The sequence below is a fragment of the Anomaloglossus baeobatrachus genome, chromosome 4 (genome assembly GCF_048569485.1).
Source record: "Anomaloglossus baeobatrachus isolate aAnoBae1 chromosome 4, aAnoBae1.hap1, whole genome shotgun sequence".
NCBI classification, from domain to species: domain Eukaryota; kingdom Metazoa; phylum Chordata; class Amphibia; order Anura; family Aromobatidae; genus Anomaloglossus; species Anomaloglossus baeobatrachus.
This window is the reverse complement of record NC_134356.1, coordinates 118,839,460-118,865,612: the sequence shown is the minus strand read 5'-3', so window position 1 is coordinate 118,865,612 and position 26,153 is coordinate 118,839,460. Positions and strand designations below refer to the sequence as shown.

The 26,153-nt window shown below is 43.1% G+C and overlaps 1 protein-coding gene across 3 annotated transcripts in view; it reads left to right on the top strand.

The window, feature by feature from the left end:
* The window catches only part of DBN1 (drebrin 1), a 135,085-nt gene that overhangs the window by 79,659 nt on the left and 29,273 nt on the right, over positions 1-26,153 (top strand). For all 3 annotated transcript variants that reach the window (XM_075344517.1, XM_075344516.1, XM_075344515.1), the window contains exons 2-5: positions 14,047-14,102; positions 16,414-16,526; positions 18,561-18,635; positions 22,513-22,659. In XM_075344517.1, the coding sequence (XP_075200632.1) occupies positions 14,047-14,102; positions 16,414-16,526; positions 18,561-18,635; positions 22,513-22,659 (391 nt within the window). The remainder of the gene's footprint in view (positions 1-14,046; positions 14,103-16,413; positions 16,527-18,560; positions 18,636-22,512; positions 22,660-26,153) is intronic.

The following is a 26,153-nucleotide window of genomic DNA, read 5'->3' as shown; positions in this document are numbered from 1 at the left end:
ATAAAAATGGGTATCAAAGTGGGCACCAAAGTATGTTAGTGAAAGGGTTAAATGGCTTTGGGCCACTGATCTAACACCAGAATTGCATATCTAGTGATGCCTCTAATCAAACTGAAGTGACTCCAGCCTGGCCCAAAGGGGTTCTGGGCATCAGAACTGGCATCAAAGTGGGCACACAGCCAATTTTCACAGATTTGAATAAGTAACTGGTGTTTTTGAGGGGTTAAATGGCTTTGGGCCACTGATCTCACACTACATTTACATACCTAGTGATGCCACACATCAAATTCAGATCACTCCAGCCTGGCCCAAACAGGTTCTGGGCATCAGAACTGGCATCAAAGTGGGCAAAACCACAGTTTTCATAGTGTAGTGTAGTGTGAGATCAGTGGCCCAAAGCCATTTAACTCCTCAAAAACACCAGTTACTTATTCAAATCTGTGAAAACGGAGGTTTTGCCCACTTTGATGCCAGTTCTGATGCCCAGAATCTGTTTGGGCCAGGCTGGAGTGATCTGAATTTGATGTGTGGCAACACTAGGTATGTAAATGTGGTGTGAGATCAGTGGCCCAAAGCCATTTAACCCCTCAAAAACACCAGTTACTTATTCAAATCTGTGAAAACTGCAATTTTGCCAACTTTGATGCCAGTTCTGATGCCGAGAACCTGTTTGGGCCAGGCTGGAGTGATCTAAATTTGATGTGTGTCATCACTAGGTATGTAAATGTGGTGTGAGATCAGTGGCCCAAAGCCATTTAACCCCTCAAAAACACCAGTTACTTATTCAAATCTGTGAAAACTGAGATTTTGCCAACTTTGATGCCAGTTCTGATGCCCAGAACCTGTTTGGGCCAGGCTGGAGTGATCTGAATTTGATGTGTGGCATCACTAGGTATGTAAATGTGGTGTGAGATCAGTGGCCCAAAGCCATTTAACCCCTCAAAAACACCAGTTACTTATTCAAATCTGTGAAAACTGTGGTTTTGCCCACTTTGATGCCAGTTCTGATGCCCAGAACCTGTTTGGGCCAGGCTGGAGTGATCTGAATTTGATGTGTGGCATCACTAGGTATGTAACTGTGGTGTGAGATCAGTGGCCCAAAGCCATTTAACCCCTCAAAAACACCAGTTACTTATTCAAATCTGTGAAAACTGGGGTTTTGCCCACTTTGATGCCAGTTCTGATGCCCAGAACCTGTTTGGGCCAGGCTGGAGTGATCTGAGTTTGATGTGTGGCATCACTAGGTATGTAAGTGTAGTGTGAGATCAGTGGCCCAAAGCCATTTAACCCCTCAAAAACACCAGTTACTTATTCAAATCTATGAAAACTGTGGTTTTGCCCACTTTGATGCCAGTTCTGATGCCCAGAACCTGTTTGGGCCAGGCTGGAGTGATCTGAATTTGATGTGTGGCAGCACTAGGTATGTAAATGTGGTGTGAGATCAGTGGCCCAAAGCCAATTAACCCCTCAAAAACACCAGTTACTTATTCAAATCTGTGAAAATTGGCTGTGTGCCCATTTTGATGCCAGTTCTGATGCCGAGAACCTGTTTGGGCCAGGCTGGAGTGATCTACATTTGATGTGTGGCATCACTAGGTATGTAAATGTGGTGTGAGATCAGTGGCCCAAAGCCATTTAACCCCTCAAAAACACCAGTTACTTATTCAAATCTGTGAAAACTGGGGTTCTGCCCACTTTGATGCCAGTTCTGATGCCCAGAACCTGTTTGGGCCAGGCTGGAGTGATCTGAATTTGATGTGTGGCATCACTAGGTATGTAACTGTGGTGTGAGATCAGTGGCCCAAAGCCATTTAACCCCTCAAAAACATCAGTTACTTATTCAAATCTGTGAAAATTGGCTGTGTGCCCACTTTGATGCCAGTTCTGATGCCCAGAACCTGTTTGGGCCAGGCTGGAGTGATCTGAATTTGATGTGTGGCATCACTAGGTATGTAAATGTGGTGTGAGATCAGTGGCCCAAAGCCATTTAACCCCTCAAAAACATCAGTTACTTATTCAAATCTGTGAAAACTGGGTTTTTGCCCACTTTGATGCCAGTTCTGATGCCCAGAACCTGTTTGGGCCAGGCTGGAGTATTCTGAATTTGATGTGTGGCATCACTAGGTATGTAAATGTGGTGTGAGATCAGTGGTCCAAAGCCATTTAACCCCTCAAAAACACCAGTTACTTATTCAAATCTGTGAAAATTGGCTGTGTGCCCACTTTGATGCCAGTTCTGATGCCCAGAACCCCTTTGGGCCAGGCTGGAGTCACTTCAGTTTGATTAGAGGCATCACTAGATATGCAATTGTGGTGTTAGATCAGTGGCCCAAAGCCATTTAACCCTTTCACTAACATACTTTGGTGCCCACTTTGATGCCCATTTTTATGCCAGTTTTATAATTTTTGCAGCTGATTTTGAGTGTATTTATATTAGGGCTCATCAGTGCATTGTATTTTATTATTGTCATGTGTTATTTTTGTTGTTAAATGCATAAAAAGCTGAAAAAACTAAACTGCCGAATAAGAAACTGACGAATAAGAAACCAACTTCAGCCCCGAATAAGAAACTGGACGAATAAGAAACCAACTTCAGCATCGTTGATTTAATAACTCTGAATACATAGGGTTTTTTTTGTTTGTTTTTTTTTTGCTCTTTTGATTTTCCATTTTTCTACAGTGCATGTTTAATAAAGGTAGTTTTATTCACCACATTACTTACAGCAAAGAGGGAACTGCAGCTGTACGCTACCTAGGCCAAAAAATACTCCAGCAGGATACAGCTAAGCCCCCACTAGTGGAGACATCACAGGTGCAGGAGGGGCCAATCACACACGCTTCCAAACATGGAGGGGGCGATTGCTGGATGATAAAACTGCACACTGATGGCTTGCATAGAGCACTGTTCACACTAGCAGATGCACAGTCACAAACCCGCAGCCTATTAGGTGACGCCCATACTATTAGATCAGGCGGGCTGCCAAGCCGTACTCAATCTGTGCACCATACAGGGACAGAACTCTAATATGAAAGGCCTAACAAAAAGGGGCCTGGCTGTATCCTGTACAAAATTAGATTTTTTTTTGTTTGGGTTATGGCCATAAGATGGAAGCCTACAACCCTCATCCTGGGAACCTCATGCTTGTAGGTCCCTACACTATAAAGAATATAAAAAAGCAAAAAAGAATACATATTACTTATAGCAAAGATGGAACTGCAGCTGTACGTTACCTGGCTCAAAGATTTTTTTTTTCTTTTTTGCTTTTTTATATTCTATATAGTGTAGGGACCTACAAGCATGAGGTTCCCATGACGAGGGTTGTAGGCTTACGTCTTATGGCCATAACATAACACCTCATATTTTGTACAGGATACAGCCAGGCCCTTTTTTGTTAGGCCTTGTATATTAGAGTTCTGTCTCTGTATGATACACAGGTGGGGTACAGCTTGGCAGCCCGCCTGATCTAATAGTATGGGCATCACCTAATAGGCTGTGGGTTTGTAACTGTGCATCTGCATGTGTGAACAGCGCTCTATGCAAGCCATCAGTGTGCAGTTTTATCATCCAGCAATCTCCCCCTCCATTTTTTTTTTTTTTTTTTTTGTTAGTGTATGTGATTTGCTCTTTCTGCACCAGTGATGCCTCCACCTAGTGGGGGCTTAGCTGTATCCTGCTGGAGTAGTATTTTTTGGCCTAGGTAACGTACAGTTGCAGTTCTATCTTTGCTGTAAGTAATGAGACTTATTCTTTTTTGCTTTTATTCGCCACAAAAGCAGAAACACAATGTTTTTTACACTCATTGCTTTCTATGGTGAAAAATTTGCTGCAAAAAACAAAAATGCAACATGTGAACATATAGAATAGGTCACTGACCCAGACCAACCCAACCGTGTAGGGGACCACTATAATTACAATTATAACAGCAAAATAAAGTGGTACAAACCCAAAACTCAATAAAAATATTCTTTAATTTCATTATTCTAAAACTTCAACAAGGAGTCCAAATCGGAGAACTATACGGCATACAATAGTATAACAAGGAACTGCATACATAGTAATAGGCCAATATGACCGGATATAGATATTGTTTATTATTGCCCATAACTTATTTTGTAAACAATTATTAACTTTAATTAGGCCATAGAAAAATGCACCATAATTGCTGTATATTCCAGTCACTGTAATGCTTCTATATTGTGTAATTATGTATTTGAACTGATTCACAATTATTTTTCGGACTATAAGACGCACCGGACCATAAGACGCACCCTGGTTTTAGAGAAGGAAAATAGGAAAATAAAATTTTAAGCAAAAAATGTGGTCATGACACACTTATGGGGCGAGGATCTGCTGCTGACACACTATTATGGGGGTAATGTCCCCAAATTCTCTAGTAAGGTACCTCATCCTGGTAATGATTCTCCTGCCTTGTATATAATCCCCATCCTTATATATATTTATTTTTATATATATATATATATATATATATATATATATATATATATAATATAATATAATATAATATATATATATATATATATATATATATATATATATATATACCGTATATATATTATCCACAATGAAGAGATGAAAGGTCGCACTCCAAAGGTCGAATAAAATATTTTTCTTTTTATTCCACGATCACATCAGGGGTACAGGTAGTGAGGGAGGATGAGGGTGTGCCACGTCGGACGACGGCAGCCGTTTCGCAAGTGAACTTGCTTCTACGGGTCCAGTGCATGCAAAGGTGCTGCATCCGCCCTTAAATAACAGGTGAATTGGATGCAGCATCCTTGCGTGAATATAGTGCAATTTAAGAACATATACCAGCTGTACATATATCAAATTCACATACACTTATTACATATCAATTCCAAAATGGATTATAAATGATCATAACATACATGGGCACAGTTAGAGTAAAAAATTAGATATAATGTTCATTATAGTCTAACCAAAGACATCTCAGAAAACACTATAAAAAACAGGCTTATAGGAAAAAACCAGCATTATAGGAACACTGACAAGTCATTTTTGTCGTTCAGGCCAAGAGGACCGAGAGCATTTAAGTCTATAATCAATCTCGATTCTTTTCTAAGTAAAGAACGATGCATATCACCTCCTGTGGGACAGGGATTAATTTTTATTATGCCTGCAAATTTTAAAAGGCGTGGATTACCACTATGATGTTCCTGCATATGGGCAATCAAACGTGGAGAACCTATCCCGGAGGTTATAGACTTAAAATGCTCCCGAAATCGAACATATAAAGGCCGAATTGTTTTACCTATATAATATTTTTGGCAGGGGCAAAAAATAACATATACCAGATAATTAGACTTACATGTAATAAGGTCTTTTATTTTGAATAGCTCAGTACCGATTTTTAAAGTGTCTCCTGTACAATGGTATTCACAAAAGGGGCAGCTGCCGCACCTATCCTTATCTTTATTAATTAAATGCCAATCAAGCATCAAAAAACATTGGCATTTAATTAATAAAGATAAGGATCTTTGTGAAATGGCAAACGGGGGCCCTCTGATTTCATATAGGAGATGCAAAAATATAGGAGATATTCTGGTAGATAATCGCATTACTACACCCAAATTAGGTACGTGGCTAGACCGAAATAAAATCAAAGGAAACCATAGGTGCGGCAGCTGCCCCTTTTGTGAATACCATTGTACAGGAGACACTTTAAAAATCGGTACTGAGCTATTCAAAATAAAAGACCTTATTACATGTAAGTCTAATTATCTGGTATATGTTATTTTTTGCCCCTGCCAAAAATATTATATAGGTAAAACAATTCGGCCTTTATATGTTCGATTTCGGGAGCATTTTAAGTCTATAACCTCCGGGATAGGTTCTCCACGTTTGATTGCCCATATGCAGGAACATCATAGTGGTAATCCACGCCTTTTAAAATTTGCAGGCATAATAAAAATTAATCCCTGTCCCACAGGAGGTGATATGCATCGTTCTTTACTTAGAAAAGAATCGAGATTGATTATAGACTTAAATGCTCTCGGTCCTCTTGGCCTGAACGACAAAAATGACTTGTCAGTGTTCCTATAATGCTGGTTTTTTCCTATAAGCCTGTTTTTTATAGTGTTTTCTGAGATGTCTTTGGTTAGACTATAATGAACATTATATCTAATTTTTTACTCTAACTGTGCCCATGTATGTTATGATCATTTATAATCCATTTTGGAATTGATATGTAATAAGTGTCTGTGAATTTGATATATGTACAGCTGGTATATGTTCTTAAATTGCACTATATTCACGCAAGGATGCTGCATCCAATTCACCTGTTATTTAAGGGCGGATGCAGCACCTTTGCATGCACTGGACCCGTAGAAGCAAGTTCACTTGCGAAACGGCTGCCGTCGTCCGACGTGGCACACCCTCATCCTCCCTCACTACCTGTACCCCTGATGTGATCGTGGAATAAAAAGAAAAATATTTTATTCGACCTTTGGAGTGCGACCTTTCATCTCTTCATTGCGGAACACACATAAAAAAAATAAAATAAACATTTATATTCACCTTTCCTCGCTCCACGCAGCGTCGCTCCTCCTCCGTCTGTGCCGGCAGCGCTGTGTGGAGCCGGCCACGCTCCCTGCTGCACCGCGATCTCCTTCTGTCTGTGCCGGCGATGCTGTGTGGACACGTGCGCACAGCGATGAGGTCATCGCTGTGAGCCCCGTTAGTCTCTACACAGCGCGGCCGGCAATCAGGAGGACATCGCGGTGCTGCGGGGAACGGTGAGTAATGTGCACTGATTCACTGCACCCCGCGCTGATGATGATGCGCGGGGAGCAGTGAATACAGCCGCACATGATCACTCCTGGCTGTAGTTGCCAGGGGTGATCACGGCTGGCTGTTTACTTCGCGCGCGTCCCCGCTCATCACCCCGCCCACCTGTCAGTGCTGAGAGATGGGCGGGAGGATGGGCGTGCATATGTAATGAGCGGGCCCACGTGGTCACGGCAGGCGCTGCTGCTGCCTGTTTGTGCCCCGATGACCCGCTCCACCGCAGCACCCTCATTCCCCACAGCCATGCCCTACATTCAGACCATTAGACACACCCCCCACTTTCCCCCAACATTTGGGGGAAGAAAGTGCGTCTTATGGTCCGAAAAATACGGTAAATACTATTGAGGAGGATATAAACTGTAATCCTCACATAGATCAACAATTTACCTAGTAACAACGACCCTCAGTGGCTATATGAGAATATGTCCAAGGTAAACCACCACCAAGAGTCATGGGATATAGTAACCATGTATAGTGGCAACCAGTGCCCCTCAATTGATCAAAGTGTAATTCGAACCAGTACTGACCCGTAATTGCAGCGGTTACAGCCTCCCAGCAGTAGCAAAACCTTTAAAAAACAAAACAAAACACAAAGTTATAAACCTGGTATTGTTATATGTGGCCCAAAATGGTACCAATATCTCATCCCACAATAAAACAAGCCCTCACATGACAGTTGGCAGAAAAAAAAAAAAAAACTATAGCCTTTAAGTTTTGGTGATGCAAAAAAAAAAAACCCTCTTATTTTGTAAAGCATTTTAGATTTTAGTGTGTTAATAGTCAAACCTAAAAAAACTATATAAATCTGGTATCTCTGTAATTGTACTGACCGCAAGGTGTACGACTTAAAAAATAAAGGCAATTTTTCAACTGCTGTTGATTTGTCTACTCTGCCTCCCAAAGATCACAGTAAGATGCAGCTCAGATTTATCCTGCTCTCTATGCTGAGCACTTACTCCAGAGATTACGGGGAAATCGTGATTCACCTAAAATTTGTAACAAACTTTACTGTAACAAGGCAGAGGGAGTCACTTTGAACTCCCATCTGGCCTGTGGTCCAGCAGAGAATTTTTTTTTTTTTGAGTCCAAAATAACTGTGCTGCCTCATTATAGAGAATGAATCAATCGGCGAGTTTCATTTGAATCTCGTATTTCAGAGATGTAGGTGGAAACCCTGATCACGTTATTATTTATTATTATTATAATCGCATGATAAATGTGAACGAATCCAAAATGTTCTGTACCCAAATTGCCACCAAAAAGCATTCAACCCAACTCACAAAACCACAAGCCCTCACTCAGGTCCATCATTTGCTAATTGAAATATAGGGGGCTTCCATACTACTGGTAGCACAAAGGCTCTGCAAAGATGCTATGGCTACCCCCCCCCCCCCCCAAAAAGAAATCCAGCAAAATCTGAGTTCCCAAATCCAAATGCCCCCTCTCTACTGAGCCCCACAATGTGCCTAAACCACACTTCACGTCCACATATTTTGCATTGTTGTAGTGAGGAGAGCCCGCTTAATTTACTGGGTACAGGTTTCCACAACGTATTGGGCACAATGCTGGCTGCTTTGCTATTTTTAATTCTGCAACATTCACTGCGTATGACTACATAGGGAGACTAAATTCTCACTACATCCCAGAGGGGTGTAATTTCCAAAATTTGGTCACTTGAGGGGGTTTCTGCTGTTCTCGCACTTAGGGGCTCTGCAAATAGTCCTTGAAGAATTCTATTAAAATCTGTGTTTCTAAAATCAAATGGCGTTCCTTCCTTCACTTGTGAGCCCTTTGTTGCGGCCAAACTGTACTGTACAGTTTCATGTGGGGTATTGCCATGTGCAGGAGAAATTGTGTAACATATTATGGGGCCTTTTTTTTTTTTTTTTTTTTTTTTTTACCGATTCTCCTTGTGAAAATTGGAAATCTGTGGTTAAAACATTTTAGTGGTAAAAATGTAATAATTTTTTCTTCACTGCATAATAGTATAAAATTGTAAAACACCTGTAGTGTAAATATGCTCACTGCACCCCTAGATGAATTCATTGAGGGATGCAGTTTGTAAAATGGGGTCACTTGTGCGGGTTTCTTCTGTTCTGGCCCCTCAGGGCCTCTGCCATTGTGACATTGCACCCCTAAACCATTGTAACTAAATCTGAGCTCCAATATGTCTATTCCCTTCACCTTGTACTGTGCCTCAAAAGTAAAGCAACATTTTTGTAGTTAAAAATTTGTTTTTTTCCTAGCTCAACGGAAATTTTAAGTTACTCGCCAAACATCTAGATAAATTCTTTTTGAAGGGGTTTAGTTTCAAAATGGGGTCACTTGTGGCGGAGTTCCACTGTTTAGGCACCTCATGGGCTCTCTAAACGCGACGTGGCGTCCGCTAATGATTCCAGACAATTTTGCCTTGCTGTACCATACGCCCAAACAGTAGACTCCCGCCACACATGGGGGTATCAGTGAACTCAGGAGAAAATTGCACAACAAATTGTACAGTGGATTTTCTCTAGTTACTCTTGTGAAAATGAAAGATTTGGGGTTAAAGTAACATTTTCATTTTTTATTTTTTTTCTTCCACATTGCTTTACTTCCTGTGAAGCATCTAAAGGGTTGGGTGTGACCTTGAGGGTCTGTGCGCACTGGGAAATTTGCTTTTCTTAAGAAAAATCCGCACCCTCTGGCAGAATTCCGCACCCGCGAGTTGGTCCCTGCCTTTTTTTTTTTTTTTTTTTTCTGTAACCATATTTTTTGGCAAAAATGCAGGTACCTGCGGAAAAGTAACATGCTACTTCTTTTTTGCTGCAGAAATTCTGCAGCAAAACCTATAGGGGAAAAAATACGCAGTGTGCACACAGCATTTTGCTTTTCCCATAGATTTTCCTGGGGAAGGTCTGCAGGAAGGTTATGAACAAAAACCACACCTTTTCTGCAGCAAAAACTGCGGCAAAAAACGGTGTGTGTGCACAGGACCTGAGGGGTGCAGTTTTTAGAATGGTGTCACTTTTGGGTATTTTCTGTTATCAAGGCTTCTCAGTCACTTCAAATGTGATGTGGTCCCTAAAGGAAAAAAAAAAAAAAAGTTTAATTTTGTTGAAATAATTAAAAATTTGCTGAAACATTTTGAACCCTTGTAACTTTCTCAAAAAAAAAAATTCAGAATTTGTGCTGGTCAGAATTTTTTAAAATTTGGCCTGGTCAGGATGGTGAAAACGGGCTAGGGATGAATGGGTTAAAGCTCACTGAGTCTAGTGCAATACTTGTACGTGCTGAAGAAATTGAAATAAAACCATGTTCCTCAAATCTGACATTGACTCTTCCTCCATATTCTCCATATCTCAAACCAATCTGTCATCTGTGGGATATGATGGAAATATACCTGGCCTATGAAAGGGAACCGCCCTCACCTTTTAGAATGTGCTATTTACCTGCCGATATAGGGCTAATCTGTAAGTAAATGGCGTTCTAATACTGCCCAGCCACCTTACTGACTGGCATACTTCCTTGCTAGAGCTACCCAATGTCAGTCATGGGAGTGTGCAGAGCAGCTACAGTCATGATCCATCACTTTGATGGCTCGCTCTGCTCAGATGAGCTGCAGGGCCGGCTGTCCAAGTGTAGTGAGTGGTGACTGTAGCTACTCTGTGCTACCAGGAGAAAATTAACTTAGAGGTTGTCTACTACTTTTACATTGATGGCCTATCCTTAGGATCAGTTATCAGTGTCTGATCGGCCGGGGTACAACACCCTGCACCCCCACCGATTAGCTGCTCTATCCCGGCGGCAGCAACAGACAGCCAGAAATGCTCAGTTCCGTAGCTGCTCAATCTTCTGATAGTGGCCGCGGCCTGATACTGTACCGCTATTAGAAGACTGGGCACCTTCGAAACCAAGCATTTCCGGCTGCTGCCGCTGGGACCGAGAATGGGGTTGCGGAGTGTTGGTCCCAAGTAGCTCACAAATGTCTGATCGATCTTAAGGATAGTCCCATCAGTGTAAAAGTAGTGGACAGCCCCTTTAAGTATTATAGCCAGGCTGAATTGGGATGCCATTTATATGCATAGTAACCCTCTATTTGCAGGTAAATAGTGTTTTCCAAGGTGTTGGGTTCCCTTTTATGGCCCACAGGTTGGTACAGAATGCATGCTGATGAAAGCAGCACCTTTAGACTTGGTGCACAAACAACATTTTTAACGTGTTGTGTTTGTTTTTTTTTTTTTTTTTTCCTTACTTTCCTTGAAAAGGTCTTGGAGGAAGGGGAGGAGGATATAGTCCTTTTATGAAGGCCTGCTTTTCCCAGTAACTGCAGAAAAATTAATGACTAGTGAATTTGTGGGCATAGAAATAAGATTTTATTTTTATTTCTAAACAATGAACTGTTCAAATAGATGTATAATGTAATTATGTTCATATTCCTCCCACGCTTCCTACTCTCTGCATCACTTACCTCCTCCCATTCAGCTTTTCTCATAAGCCCGTCGTGCTAGAGATGGGAGGGGGCTTGTATCACCGGCAGGTCGGGTGTATATGGAGCGGTTAGCACACTGCATCCGTTTGAGCAAAAGTGAATGATTCATTGTAATGTATATTGTGTAAATGACTTCATCCAGAAAACACAGATATCCGCTACTTATTCACACTTCTTAAAGATATTACACTATTTCAGGCATCAGTTTTATCATCAGTTTTCCACTAGTTTTATCGGCAGGCAGGCAGGATGTTGGACCACCAGGAGCTGATCAGATTGATACATATTTGGTGGTTGTTGTTTTTCTGTGTGTGTGTGTGTGTTTGTGCGCGTGCGCGCAAAGTCTCAGTAAAATTCTGCATTTTATTCAGTGAAATCCCTGTTTTGATACGTGTCCAGTGGGTGGTCCTAGTCGGGAATTAACAGTAAGCCATACGGCATGAAAATCGTACCTAATGGAATGCGATAAAACATCGCATTCCAGTCGGACCAATATTACTCTTAAGTCCCAGCACCCATGAGCGATTATGTTCTGAGCCCAAATCGGACCAAGAAAACAATCACAGCATGCTGCGATTGTAATCCGAGACTTTCTCTCACACCCATTCAAGTCTATGGGGCAAGAGAAAAATCACACTGCAGTAGCAGTACACCCGGTGTACCGTGAGTGCAGGGCGAGAATGGCAATAGCCGGCTACAGAGGAGAGAAAATAAATCCCTCCCCTCCGCAGCGCCGGCCCGCCCCTCCTCAGTGGCGGCCCACAGCTGATTGCTTAATCAGACCTCGCAGTGACACTCGCATGACACTCTGCTCCCGCTGTGTCCCACTAATCACGGACTAGAACCACCCACTGGACTTGGACATACAAACATCCATTTGACGGAATCATTTTACAAGTTATACAGGTTCCTTCCCTACAAACCTTTTATATAATTCTGTTCAGCATATCCAATACTGCCCACAAAGCAGACTGCATGTACCACATGACAGTTTCCGTATAAGGGGAGTCTGCAACTACAAGAATGTTCCCTTTAAATTAGAAGTAAAGGTTCATGCACCCAAATACCGCCAAAAAACTCCCAATCAGGCGACTTTCGATTGGAAAATGCCATGTTCAGTGCTTCTTCACCTCTATCATATAGAAGGATCATGCCCTGACTTGCTTTCTTCAGGACTTTAGTTTAACCCCTCGTACCAGTGAGTGATTCTCTGTAGAGCCCCTCTGTTCACTGGCGGTCTGCTGATCTCATACATTGTGATCATTAGAGATAAGTATTGACAACGGAAAAGGCACCGTAATAACATTGTAGAAAATATTGGTTCCTTCCTAAAGTTTTATTACATTTTTACAAAGGACTGAAAACTTACATTTTTTTATTTGGTTTTTCTCTCTTCCTCTTTAACAATAGAAAACAGACTTTACTATTCAGACAGTATATAAAATAATGTCCATCTCGCCCCCTCCCCCGACTAGCCAACAACTAAATTGCATAGGGCGAGCGCAGCTTCCAGGTACATCTTATTTTCATTCAGCCGTTGATAAGCTAGGATCTTTTTTTTTTTTTCTTTTTCTTTAAAATGTATGCAGTTTGTATTGTGAAATTTTGGTTAGAGATCCACTTTAATATTGGCAGCTGTGTTATTCGTGGTCGATCACAAATGGCCATTGTTATAAGTGACTTTGCAGAATAAGATGTTTGTAGTCACATGTCGGCCCTGTTTCCAGCAGTAACCCACGCCGATCCTATTGTCATGCGCTCTGCTCCTAATGGGCGGGAGCTGGCTCCAATGAGCGCCTCCTCACATTTAGGGACCCTCCCACCTGGATCCCAGCCTAATTTGGTGCCTGCTTCTAATCCTGTTACTGCTTGTTATCTAATGCATATTTGTCACGGGTCTGATAAAAGTAGCTGTTAATGCAAAAATACATAGCGTTAATATTTTTAATACTGTTGCTTTAGAAATGACTTGAGTGATATCCCCACTGTTGGCGCAGCCAATGGACAAAAATAAGTTTGTGCAGAGTAGTATCAGGGCCTAGGACCCTCTAGTTGTGGATCATTGTGGGAATCCATAATCTTGGCTCAGGATCTGATAAACCAATTAGTCTGCCCAGAAGGGAATTTAAGAGGCAAGTCCTCTAAGAAGGCATATGTGTGGGGTGATGAAGGGGCCAAGAGAATGGTGGGATTTGGTAGGGAACTTTTTAATTAAGTCATCATGTCTTTTCTACAAGGGTGCATGGGTTGTTGTTGGGGTTATTTTTTTGTTCTCTGCTGCAAACCTCTTCACTGGTTTGTCCTGAACGACCGAAGTGCATTCTGGAACGTATAGATTTTCACATGCTCAAGCCCTAGAAAGTCTTATGACATGGATGATCAATTATGCATGCCCAGAAGCAACTGCAGGATTTTGACGGGAGGGAGATTTTCTAAATATACTTTTACTTAGCATTTTCGTCGCTGGCAGATATGTAGTGTGTGTAAGTACAGCTGATTAGGTGGCCACAAGAAACTGGCCTGTGGGGGAAATCTTGCAGTCGTACTAATGGGATGCTGAAGGATGGCTATGCTCTGCTATAATGCCGTGTCTTTACAACTTGCCCAATTTGATCCTATGCTAAGAGTGTGTATTTGTGCAAAGGGGCTTGCGTCTTTTTACCTTTTATTTTAACAGATGTTTTGGGGACATCATTTGGTGGTACATGCGAATATATAAGTATTAAGCACTTTTTTGTTTTGTTTTTTTCAGGGCATTGTACACATATGAGGATGATACAGATAACCTAACCGTGTCATCATCAGGAGGTAAGTTTGTATGTTCTGTATATATGTATATAGATGGAATACTGTACATATGAGGAGGTCCTAAGACTAGCAAAAGACTAATTGGGTTAACTCCTTTTTAAAATCTATCATTTTTCTTTCTCAAACATTAAACATTCAATTTTTCTGTATATTAACTATAGAACATGACTACAACCAAAATATTGTTAAAGGTGTTCTCTGGGGATGGAAATCTATCCACATTTACTAATAAAGGAGGTGCCACTTCCTACTTCACTCACACACCCACCTTGACAGTCTAGCAGTGGTTTCTTTCAGTGTAACTGGACGGCATCCATTTTAATGTACTATAGTGATTGGTAGTGATGAGAGACCCAAAACTTTGGCAGTCCGGAGTTCATACGAACAGACTTTACACAGATGAGTTTGGGTGCTTTACGTATGCAAACCACTCGAGCGAGCATCGCTGTGCTTGGGTACACTTAATGCTTGGCCCAATGCGAGCGACTTGCGGTGTTTGACACGAAGGACAAAATAAAATTAAATTACACCACTCTCTTCCCATGGAAGTGCTCTGTTTATGGCTGCCTGTATGTGGGTGGAGACCCCAACTGCCCAATCGGTGACTTCCAGTGAGGTTTGGGTCCAGAACCAAACTTTATCTAAAGTTCGGCTGAATTTGCAGAACCTGAACTTTCACGGGTCCGCTTATCTTTAGTGATTTAGATTTTATATAGCTGTGTAGTTGCAATTGCTCATTTTGCCCTTTTACCCAGTTAATTTTTCCTCTATCCATTAGGTCTGAAATGTGATGAAAACCAAATTAGCTTTATCAGTCTAATCTTTACGTAAAAACATGAAGTCGGTTTCCCTTGCATGAGTCATTCTCCTCTTCAATTCCTGACCCAGCTGTTGCCTCCTCCCCTCCTCCAGGGACTTTGCAATGATAACTCATGCAGAGAGAAGACTTCCGGTTATTCATAGAGCTTAAAAGGATTCAGCTGGCTTTTTTTTTTTTTTTTTTTTCAATCACATACCATCACTAAATGGAAAACAGAAGAATTAACTGGGTAAAATGGGCAATTGTTAGTACACAGTGCTATGTAAAATATGATTTGCAAAATATTAAAAGGATGAAAACTTTAAATCCTGTGCTTATTTAATTAATTTTAAAGGCGTTCTTTGGGAAAAGAAAACAAACTTCATTGTATATAAATTGTACTCTTAAGATTACAATGTATCCATATAGCACTCTAACCTAGTACGTTGGTGTGAAAGCTACCAATTAAAGGGAACCGGTCACCCAAGCAGTTTTGGCTGCATATTGCTAATCCCTGCCTAACTGTCCCAGCATCTAATAGCATAAAGAGATGTTTAGAAAATGTATTTCTAAAGATACTTTATGGTATGCTAATGAGGTCAGCGACCAATCGCAAGGCTGTTACTTCCCCTGGCTAGTCGCCCCCCCCCCCCCAGCAAGTATGCATACCCCTGTGGGCGTATTAATGTGCTAATGAATGCACAGCGTCAGAGGCATGGTTGCGCTCACCTCTCTGCTGCCACTGCTGGTTTTCCAGTCTTGCGCACTATGAAGCCGGGTATACGCATCCTGGCTTCAAACTGGTGTGCGCATGACCAGAAGTCCAGAGACGTTCTGATCACTAAGCCAAAAACCAGAGGTGGCATTAGAGGTGAGAGACCATGAAGCTGCACATTCACTATCATGTTAGTACACCCACAGGGGCGTGCTAACATGATGCAATGGGATGAAACTGATGGGGAGGAGACACACATTAGATATTAGAAAAAACTTTTTGACAGTGAGAGTGATCAATGAGTGGAACATGCTGCCACGAGAGGTTGTGAGTTCTCCTTCAATGGAAGTCTTTAAAAAGAGGTTGGATGGACATCTGTCTGGGATGATTTAGTGAATCCTGCTTTGAGCAGGGGCTTGGACTAGATGACCCAGGAGGTCCATTCCAACTCTAATCTATGATTCTATGAACATGCTAAGGGGGCTGACTAGCCAAGGGATCTATCACCCTCATTAGCTTATTATACAAGCTCTTTAAAAATACTTTTCGTAAAGATCCCTTTATCTATGCTAGTGTATACAGGGACGGTTAGGCAGGGATTAGAAATATACACCCAGAACTGCTCATGGATCTGGCTGCATATTGGACCTGACAGGTTCCCTTTTAAGGAGAGCGGTTACCTAACCATCTTGTTTTAGTTCCTCATTTATCTTCGGTGTTTTTACTTGTGCTTGTTACAGATATGACAATTTCCATCATATTATTTTTAATTTTTTTTTTTTTTTTACTACTTTTAGGTGGTGGATTACCTGACCTCGCTAGCCACTTTGAGAACCAGAAAGTGATGTATGGCTTCTGCAGCGTGAGGGAGCCTCATGCCATGCTAGCTCGATATGTGCTCATCAACTGGGTGAGGAGGAGATTGCCTTTATTACTGGAGCTGAGAACAATGGCTTTGCATGCAGCAGTGTTTTTTTTTTTTTGTTTGTTTTTTATTGCTGTGGATTGGTGCTTTTAATCGAAGCCCCTGTCATATACTCGCCTTTCAATAGCTTCACCTTTCACAGACGCTGCTCTGGTCACTCTGTGTCCTCTTGTGATTTGTAACTTTTGACTGGCCAGAAGTCAGAATCCATGTTGCAAGCATTCAATGCATCTCTGAGGGCCTGAACGAGGCTCTCATAGACTTGTATTGAGTTGTGAACTATGGCGCCTTTCATGAAACACTGGAGTTCGCCGGAAGGTCACAAATCACCAGAGACTGAGTAGAGCAGCAGCGATTGAAGACTAAGCTGCTGGAAGGTGAATATAATGCAGAGGAATCAGATGTAGGGTCTGTGCACACGGGTGCTTTTTTTTTTTTTTTTTTGCGTTTTGGTTGCTTTGTAAACTGCACTGTGTCAATGACAAAATGCATACATTTTTGCTTCCCCAGCAAAGTCTGAGAAATCAAAATTTCCATCCGCACGTTTGTTTTGGGTTTTTTTTGGCGGTGTTTTGACAAATATTTGTCAAAATTGTTGCCTAAAAATAAGCAGCATGTCACTTCATTGCATTTTAGTTGCATTGTTCACACATTGACTTCTCAATCTCAAAACGCACTGTTTAAAACTTGGCGAAAACAGGTGTTGTTTTTTTTTTGTCAAAACGCTGCAGTTTAGTTGCCAAGCCAGAATACACCAGAATACAGACGTACGGACATGGCCTAAATGCGCCACTCCAGCGGTGCAAGAAAAAACCCCCAAACTTCTGGAGTGGTGCTTTTAATCAGCATAAAGTGCCATTAACTGCCATGGGTGGAGTGGAGCTTCGCCTGCAGCTGGTAATCATTCTATGTGCCCATGGGTTGCCATGATAGCCGGGGGGCTGTTGATGACCCCTGTGCTTCATTACGAATTTCCTGATAGAGCCTGCATTTAGCTGGCGCTCATGAATCGTGATTGTCACTATACATAGCAGGACTGATGCACTGTATAGCGCAGACGATCGCAGCTTCAAGTCCCCTGATGGGACTAATTTAATACAGTAAAAAGTATAAACAATAACCACACACCTGTTCAAAGCTCCCCCTTTTGTCCCATTAAAAATAACAAAATAATAAAAAAATTACACATTTGGTATTGCTGCATTAAAAAAGTCTGATTTATCAAAATATAAAATAAATTCATCCTATTGATAAACAGCGTTATTTTGGCCCCTGCAAGATTGCTATAAGATCAAAACATTGCATGTACCCCAAAATTGTATCAGAACGTCCACTCAAGCAACAACACTAAGCCCCTCACACCGCTCCATATCCCGAAAATTTAAAGCGTTATCAGTCTCGGAAAATGGTGACAAAATATATATATTTTTTTTTTTTAAAAAAAAGAATCCTATCCTATCCTATGGAGAATTCCTTTATGTAATTATGTAATCAAGACACTAGTATGAAAAGCAGCCCATGCTAATAAATGCCCCACTGCAGGGGTTGTCACCCTTCCTATGTATGTATGTATGTATGTATATCTGTATGTATTTTTTTCTTTAAGTTTCGCTAAATATTATTTTGTACAATGTCCCACATAACCTCTTCTAATTTAGCTGTAACAGCTGAGCAGTTCTGTTTGCACAATAAGTATTTCCAGAAGATTTCCTCTTGGAGCCCATCATACTTACTGTCATAGACAAGAATTATACTAATTATGATTTTGTAGAATTATAAAGATGCGTCTCTAGCCAGCTTTACAAGAACTCTTAGGTAAAATCTCATTATACAATAACAAATATACTACGCTGGGTACATTGCGGTCCTTGCCTGCTGAGCTTACTGTTCAGTCCTGTCTCTTGCCGATGTCACATTTATAATTACATCAGTCACATTCATTTAAATTTGCAGTGATAAATCTGTCTGTTCCATCAGAGTACGTTGCATGCCTTCCTTATCCATGTATATCATTCTTAGGTTGGTGAAGACGTCCCCGATGCCAGGAAGTGTGCCTGTGCCAGTCATGTAGCACAGGTGGCAGACTTTTTCCAGGTGAGGGTTATAATACACATACAGCATAGTTTTAATATAATGGAATATTGTTTAATTGCAGTTGTGTAATTTTGTGTTTTTAGTACTGTAAAATGAAAAATGAGTTATCTAGCTTACTCCAGTCTTGTGCAGGCTGCACCCTTCATTCCTTTCAGTACAGGACAAAACAGGGGATTTTAAAGAGGTGGATCTCTGCAGTAGTGGCCACATCACTGTGAAACTGATGGGGAAAGCTTTTTCTAGATACCGTGTTCAGCCAATTCTGCCTCAGAGCTGCGGTATTGCAGTCCGCTCATCCCCATTAAGTGATCACCCCCCCCCTTCCCTGTCTCCGTGACCTCTGAGATCCGGTGATGTCAGGCCAACTGTGGCTGGACTGTGGGCGGCATTTCGCCGCTCGTCACAGTGCAGCATTGCTCCTGCTTGCTGTGCAGTGAAGGAGAGTATGCGTGACATGCTGTGCTGTGACAAGTGGTGAAACTCCACCCACAGCCCAGTGACTCAGGGAGACTGGGGCCGGCCTCTGTGATGTCAGGTCAACTGGAAGTTGACATGACCTCACCGGATCGCTGAGGTCTCAAAGCCCAGAGGTCACTTCATGGGGATGAGCGGACTGCAGTAACGCCACTCATAGGCAGAATTGGCTGGCCAAGGTATTTGACAAAAGCCTTCCCTATCAGTTTTACAGGGATGTGGCCACTATTGCAGGTTAGTGAACCAACCCTTTAAACTACTGCAGCCCTTTATGAAGGGAAATAGCTATATGGAGAACACTGAAGGAATGTGAATGTTACAGAAATTAGGAATTCCATGCCATTCGGGTGTCTGTGGTGTTTGTAGACAGTTGGCGGGTAGGGTGATTCCTTATAGGCAGTTACCATGACTTGGCTGCTGCTGCTTTGTGTACTTCACATTAAAGGGGTTTTCCCCACAAACTGTATTTTAAGGTTTTATTTTAATCAATAGGTCTTGGAATAAGAATAACTTATACAATTAAATTGGGTTAAAAAAAAAAAACAACTCCTCCTATGCGGAGAATTTTTTTTTTTTTTCTTTTTTTAATGCATCCCTCCTATGCACTGTTTAATGGCCGTGTCTGACTGTACACAGAACACTGGTTTGATCATACCACATCTCCTGGGAAGGGAAGAATGCCAAAGAGTATACAGTTGGCAAGCATGGGATCACAGTCTTTGTGAAGTAAACCATTTCCTTGCCTGTTTTTAAAATAAAAATAGCACAGCATGGGATCGAAAGTTATCTGTATAGTTTTATTATTTCCTCCCCTGCCCAGGAGATGTGGTATGATCAGTCCATGTTCCCTGTATGGTCTGACACTGCCATTACACAGTACATAGCAGGGAAACCTACCGTATTTTTCGGACTATGACACACTGGACCATAGACGCACCCTGGTAAAAAAGGAAAATTAAAATTTTAAGCAAAAAATGTGGTCTTGACACAGTTATGGGGTGAGGATCTGCTGCTGACACTGTTATGGGGGTAATGTCCCCAAATTCTCTACTAAGGTACCCCATCCTCTTAATGATCCATCCTTGTACATATGTCTCTCTCATCCTGTTATATACCCCCATCCTGCTATATACCCCCATCCTGGTGACGGGTAAGTATACTTATTCACTGCGCCCCGCGCTGATGATGATGCGCGGAGAGCAGTGAATACAGCCGCACATGATCACTCCAAGCTGTAGTTGCCAGGGATGATCACGCGGGCCAGCTGTTTACTATGCGCGCCCCCCTCGCCCATAATCAAGCCCACCTGTCATCACCGGCTTCAGATGATGGGCGTGCATATGAAATGAGCGGGCCACGTGGTCACGGCAGGCGCTGCTACAGCCTGCTCATGCTGCCGATGACCCGTTTCACCGCAACACCCTCATTCCCCGCAGCCCTACATTCAGACTATAAGACACACACCCCACTTTCCCCCAACATTTGGGGGGAAAAAGTGCGTCTTATAGTCCGGAAAATACGGTATATAAGGTTCTCAGCACAGGAACTTTTTTTTTTTTTTTGACACATCCAGTTGTGGATATGATTATTCCAAGATCTATTGATTTAAAATAAACTTTTGTTCGTGGGACAACCCCTTTTAATACCATACATGTGCATCTTTAAAGGGAATCTGTCAGCGGTTTTCCTAACCCATCTGAGATGTAGATGTATGATGTAGGGGCAGAGACCCTGATTCAAAACAATGCCCCACTTACTTTCCTGGTTGCTGCAGATTTGGTTTAAAAAAAACTGCTGCAGATCTAGCACTTCTCTGAATGTTGAGCTTTGTATACCCAGTCTACACTACTGATTGGCTAATCTGACTGGGTAGGGTTATACAGAACCCATGAATATGGTGGTCTGCATGGCTGCAGATTTGCTTGTCCTTGAGTGAAAATCTGCTGATTGATGATTTTATTAAAACTACAGCAAACTGCTCAGTAACGGTTTTCATTTTTTCCTTCCTTCTAGTTTCTCCTTTCCTTTTTTCCTTCCTTCTAGCCTTTCCTTTCCTTTTTTCCTTCTAGCCTTTCCATTTTTCCTTCCTTCCATCCCTTCCTTTTTTCCTTCCTTCACTCTAGCCTTTAACTTCCTTCCTTCTTTCCTTCCTTCCTATCTTCCTTCCTTCCCTTTTTTCCTTCCTTCCCTTTTTTCCTTCCTTCCCTTTTTTCCTTCCTTCCCTTTTTTCCTTCCTTCCCTTTTTTCCTTCCTTCCCTTTTTTTCCTTCCTTCCCTTTTTTTACTTCCTTTCCTTTTTTTACTTCCTTTCCTTTTTTTACTTCCTTTCCTTTTTTTACTTCCTTTCCTTTTTTTCCTTCCTTTCCTTTTTTTCCCTTCCTTTCCTTTTTTCACTTCCTTTCCTTTTTTTCACTTCCTTTCCTTTTTTTTCCCTTCCTTTCCTTTTTTTTCCCTTCCTTTCCTTTTTTTCCCTTCCTTTCCTTTTTTTCCCTTCCTTTCCTTTTTTTCCCTTCCTTTCCTTTTTTTCCCTTCCTTTCCTTTTTTTCCCTTCCTTTCCTTTTTTTCCCTTCCTTTCCTTTTTTTCCCTTCCTTTCCTTTTTTTCCCTTCCTTTCCTTTTTTTTCCCTTCCTTTCCTTTTTTTCCCTTCCTTCCTCCCTGCCTTTCTTTTTTTCCTTCCTTTCCTTTCCTTTTTTCGAGAAAACTGAAGAAAAAAAATGAACCATTTAAAGCCGCACAAAATAGCTTTATGGTAGATATTCAGTGTGGATTTTTACACAGCATGGCTTGAAGTGGAAAGCCTGCCCTGTGAGCACGAAGGCTATTTCAGTTTCCTGATTTGTCTTCTACACGTTTTGAGTAGAATAGTGGGGCAGGGCGTGGTGTGCATTTATTTATGCTTTCACTCAGATTTCCACTATGTATTAACTTTGTGCATGTATTTTATTTTGTGCAGCTTGTTCTTTGACCATTACATGTTTGTCTGATCGACACTTCTGTCTACCATACATAATAGATAGTTGTCAGCTGATTTTTGTGCGACCGCGCTCTCCACTGACTTCTCCATACGAAGGAATGATCAACTTGGCAGAGTGCTCTTGTGTTCTCTCTGATAGAGCTGCTGCCAGACTCCTTTTTGGCAGCGACTCTAGTCTCTCGCAAAACAAAAGGATTAATCCATCGGAAATCTGACATTCTTGATCTTCCCATCATGCGTCATCTGTCTGGGGAGAGTCAGGAGGCCCCATTCACATTAGACTGTTGTCTGATATTGGTGGGTTCAGCTGACATTGTGTGTGGGGGACCTTTTTAACTTGTGCTCATTTCTATCACCCTTTGAAATCTTTCACATTTTTGCATTTTACTCACTTGTTTTGTATTAACATTTTGATTCCTTATTTATAAAGGGTGTGGATGTTATAGTGAACGCAAGCAGTGTAGAAGACATAGATCCTATGGCCATAAACCAACGTCTGTCCAATGGGTCTGGGCGTCTGGCAAGTCCAGTCTTGCAACGACTGCAGCTTCGAGATGAGGGAAGCACTGATCCTGTGGTAAGCAGACACTGTTCATAATCTGCTCCTGTTGATGAGTTTTATTAAATCACCCACTGCATTTTTGCTAATATAGGGGTAAATGTAATATTTGCATCATCCAAGAAGAGTATATGTGGGGGCATTGTAAGTACACAACATTTCTCCTGATGCATGCAATGTAGCATAATGGGGGGAAAAAAAGATACATTTCCTAATATACAAGCGTTTTTATGTCCTGAATAGTATTTATTTATTTTTCTTTAATAAAATGGCTTAAATTTTTACATCTATCGGCAACTTGAGTAATAGAAAAAACCACATAGAACTATGTCAACAGATTCTAATTCACAGACCATAGGAGCCAATACAGGTTATGTAGGCACACAGAATGTGGCAAACCCTCCTAGTAAAGATGGCCGCAGCCCAGGTGCATTATGCTGATGATAAAGCCACATAAACCTCCACACGAAGGGGGAGAGACGGCTGTTTAGCATAAGACATGTACACTAACAAGGCTTGCATTGGGAGCCCGTCATGTAGATGAGTGAGCTGCACAGTGTCTGAACTGCAGCCTATAAGGCTGCTTTCACACATCCGGTTTTTCCTGTGCGGCACAATCCGGCACTTTGCAGAAAAAACGCAACCGTTTTTTTTGCCGCCAGTTGTGGGTTTTTCTTCGGCGCTCCATTGGGAGACCCAGACGATTGACGATTGGGTGTATAGCTACTGCCTCCGGAGGCCACACAAAGCATTACACTAAAAAGTGTAAGGCCCCTCCCCTTCTGGCTATACACCCCCCGTGGGATCACGGGCTGCTCAGTTTTCAAGCTTTGTGCGAAGGAGGTCAGACATCCACGCATAGCTCCACTGTTTAGTCAGCAGTAGCTGCTGACTATATCGGATGGAAGAAAAGAGGGCCCATGCTAAAGGGCCCCCAGCATGCTCCCTTCTCACCCCACTCTTGTTGGCGGTGTTTGTTAAGGTTGAGGTACCCATTGCGGGTACGGAGGCTGGAGCCCACATGCTGTTTTCCTTCCCCATCCCCCTGAGGGCTCTGGTGAAGTGGGATCTTACCGGCCTCCAGGCTCTGAGGCCGGGCTCCATCCACAGACCCGGAGATCCTGCTGGATATGGAGCTGGGTACCGTCAGGGACAAGGCCCTGCAACATTCAGGTACTCTGTGTCCCCGTACAGACAGGCACAGACACACTCCAGCGTTGCTGGGTGTTCTAGTGCGCCGGGGACAGTAGCGCTGCGCGCTTGGGTTATACTCACTGCAGCTTAGCTGAGTGAGTTTATGTGTGGGGAACTACCGCGCCGGCCGCCCCCGGAGACTGCGGCGCAGCTGAGACTTGTGGTGCGCCGGGGACTTCGCGCCGACCGTGCTTTTACGACGGCAGCGCTTATAAATCTAGTCCCCGGCTTCTGCGGCCTAGTTACGTTTCGTTCCCGCCCCCAGCCCTGTCAGTCAGGGAAGGGGAGAGACGCTGTACAATAGTCAGCGCCGAGGGCTGGAGTCTTATTTACATACTCCAGCCCTCTCACTGGGCACAGTGGGACGCCAGTTTCCCGCTCTTTGTCTGCAGCACGCCCACGGCCCGCCCCTCTTCACAGGACGCCGGCAGCCATTCCTGCACGCAGTCTGAGCTGGAGAACGGACATAGCCCTGGGAGACCCAGACAGGGGATTCTGGCGACCACACACCCGCTGTTAAGCGGGCGGTAAGCAGCACCTAGGTGCTGACCCCACTAGTGCCACAGTGTTGTTTTGTGTACTTTTGTCTGTACCTATATATTGCACTGTACGGTCGCTTCTTGGCTTATACCCCTATATTGTTCTGAGGAGACAACAGCATGTCATCCGCAAAAAGCAAGGGTGCCAAGGCACAGGCTTTATATGCTGCCTGTACCGCATGTGGGGCTGATCTACCGGCAGGTTCCACTGACCCCCATTGTGTGCAATGTTCGGTCCCTGTGCCACTTCGTCAGCCGGAGTCTATGCTAGTAGTGGCCCAGGCAGAGACGCCTGTGAACCCTGCCCCGGTGACGGGGACAGAGTTTGCAGTTTTTGCTGATAAGATGTCTGTGACTATGACAAAAATTCTAGAAACTTTGCAGTCCAGGCCGGTCACTCAGACCATGGGCACTGCTGATTCAATGTTCCCCGGTCCCCCTCAGTTGGAACTAATCCGTGCTCCAAGGGGGTCCCAGGCATCACAGGCTGAAGGCTCTGACTCGGACGACAGTCCCAGGCAGCCTAAGCGAGCTCGCTGGGAGAGACCCTCGGCGTCATCACGCTGGTCAGGGTCTCAGCGAGAGGATTCTCTGTATGATGAGACAGAGCTAGGTGATCAGGAGTCTAATCCTGAGACCGCTCTCAACCTGGATACCCCTGATGGTGACGCCATGGTGAATGATCTTATAGCGGCCATCAATAGACTGCTGGATATTTCTCCTCCAGCGGAGGAGGCAGCAGCACAGCAGGAGAAATTCCATTTCAGGTATCCCAAACGTAAATTGAGTACTTTTCTGGACCACGCTGACTTCAGAGAAGCAGTCCAGAAACACCATGCTTATCCAGATAAGCGTTTCTCCAAACGTCTTAAGGATACACGTTATCCCTTTCCCCCTGACGTGGTCAAACGCTGGACCCAGTGTCCAAAGGTGGACCCCCCAATCTCCAGGCTTGCGGCTAGATCCATAGTTGCAGTGGAAGATGGGGCTTCACTTAAAGATGCCAATGACAGACAGATGGACCTTTGGTTGAAATCTGTCTATGAAGCTATCGGCGCGTCGTTTGCTCCAGCATTCGCAGCCGTGTGGGCACTCCAAGCTATTTCAGCTGGTCTGGCGCAGGTGGACTCTGTCATACGTCCATCAGTGCCGCAAGTGGCGTCCTTGACCTCGCAAATGTCTGCGTTTGCGACTTACGCTATCAATGCGGTCTTGGACTCTACCAGCCGTACGTCAATGGCGTCCGCCAACTCTGTGGTTTTACGCAGAGCCTTATGGTTAAAGGAATGGAAAGCAGATTCTGCTTCCAAAAAATGCTTAACCAGTTTGCCATTATCTCAAGACAGACTGTTTGGTGAGCAATTGGCTGAAATCATTAAACAGTCCAAGGGTAAGGACTCTTCCTTACCCCAGCCCAGATCAAGCAAACCTCAACAGTGGAGGGGACAGTCGAGGTTTCGGTCCTTTCGAGGTTCAGGGAGGGCCCAATTCTCCTCGTCCAAAAGGACTCAGAAGGAGCAGAGGAGCTCAGATTCCTGGCGGGCTCACTCACGCCCAAAGAAAGCAGCCGGAGGAACCGCTTCCAAGCCGGCTGCCTCATGACTTTCGGCCTCCTCTCTCCGCATCCTCGGTCGGTGGCAGGCTCTCCCGCTTTTGCGGCATTTGGCTGCCACGGGTCAAAGACCGGTGGGTAACAGACATTTTGTCTCACGGGTACCGGATAGAGTTCAGTTCTCGTCCTCCGCCTCGGTTCTTCAGAACTTCCCCACATCCCGACCG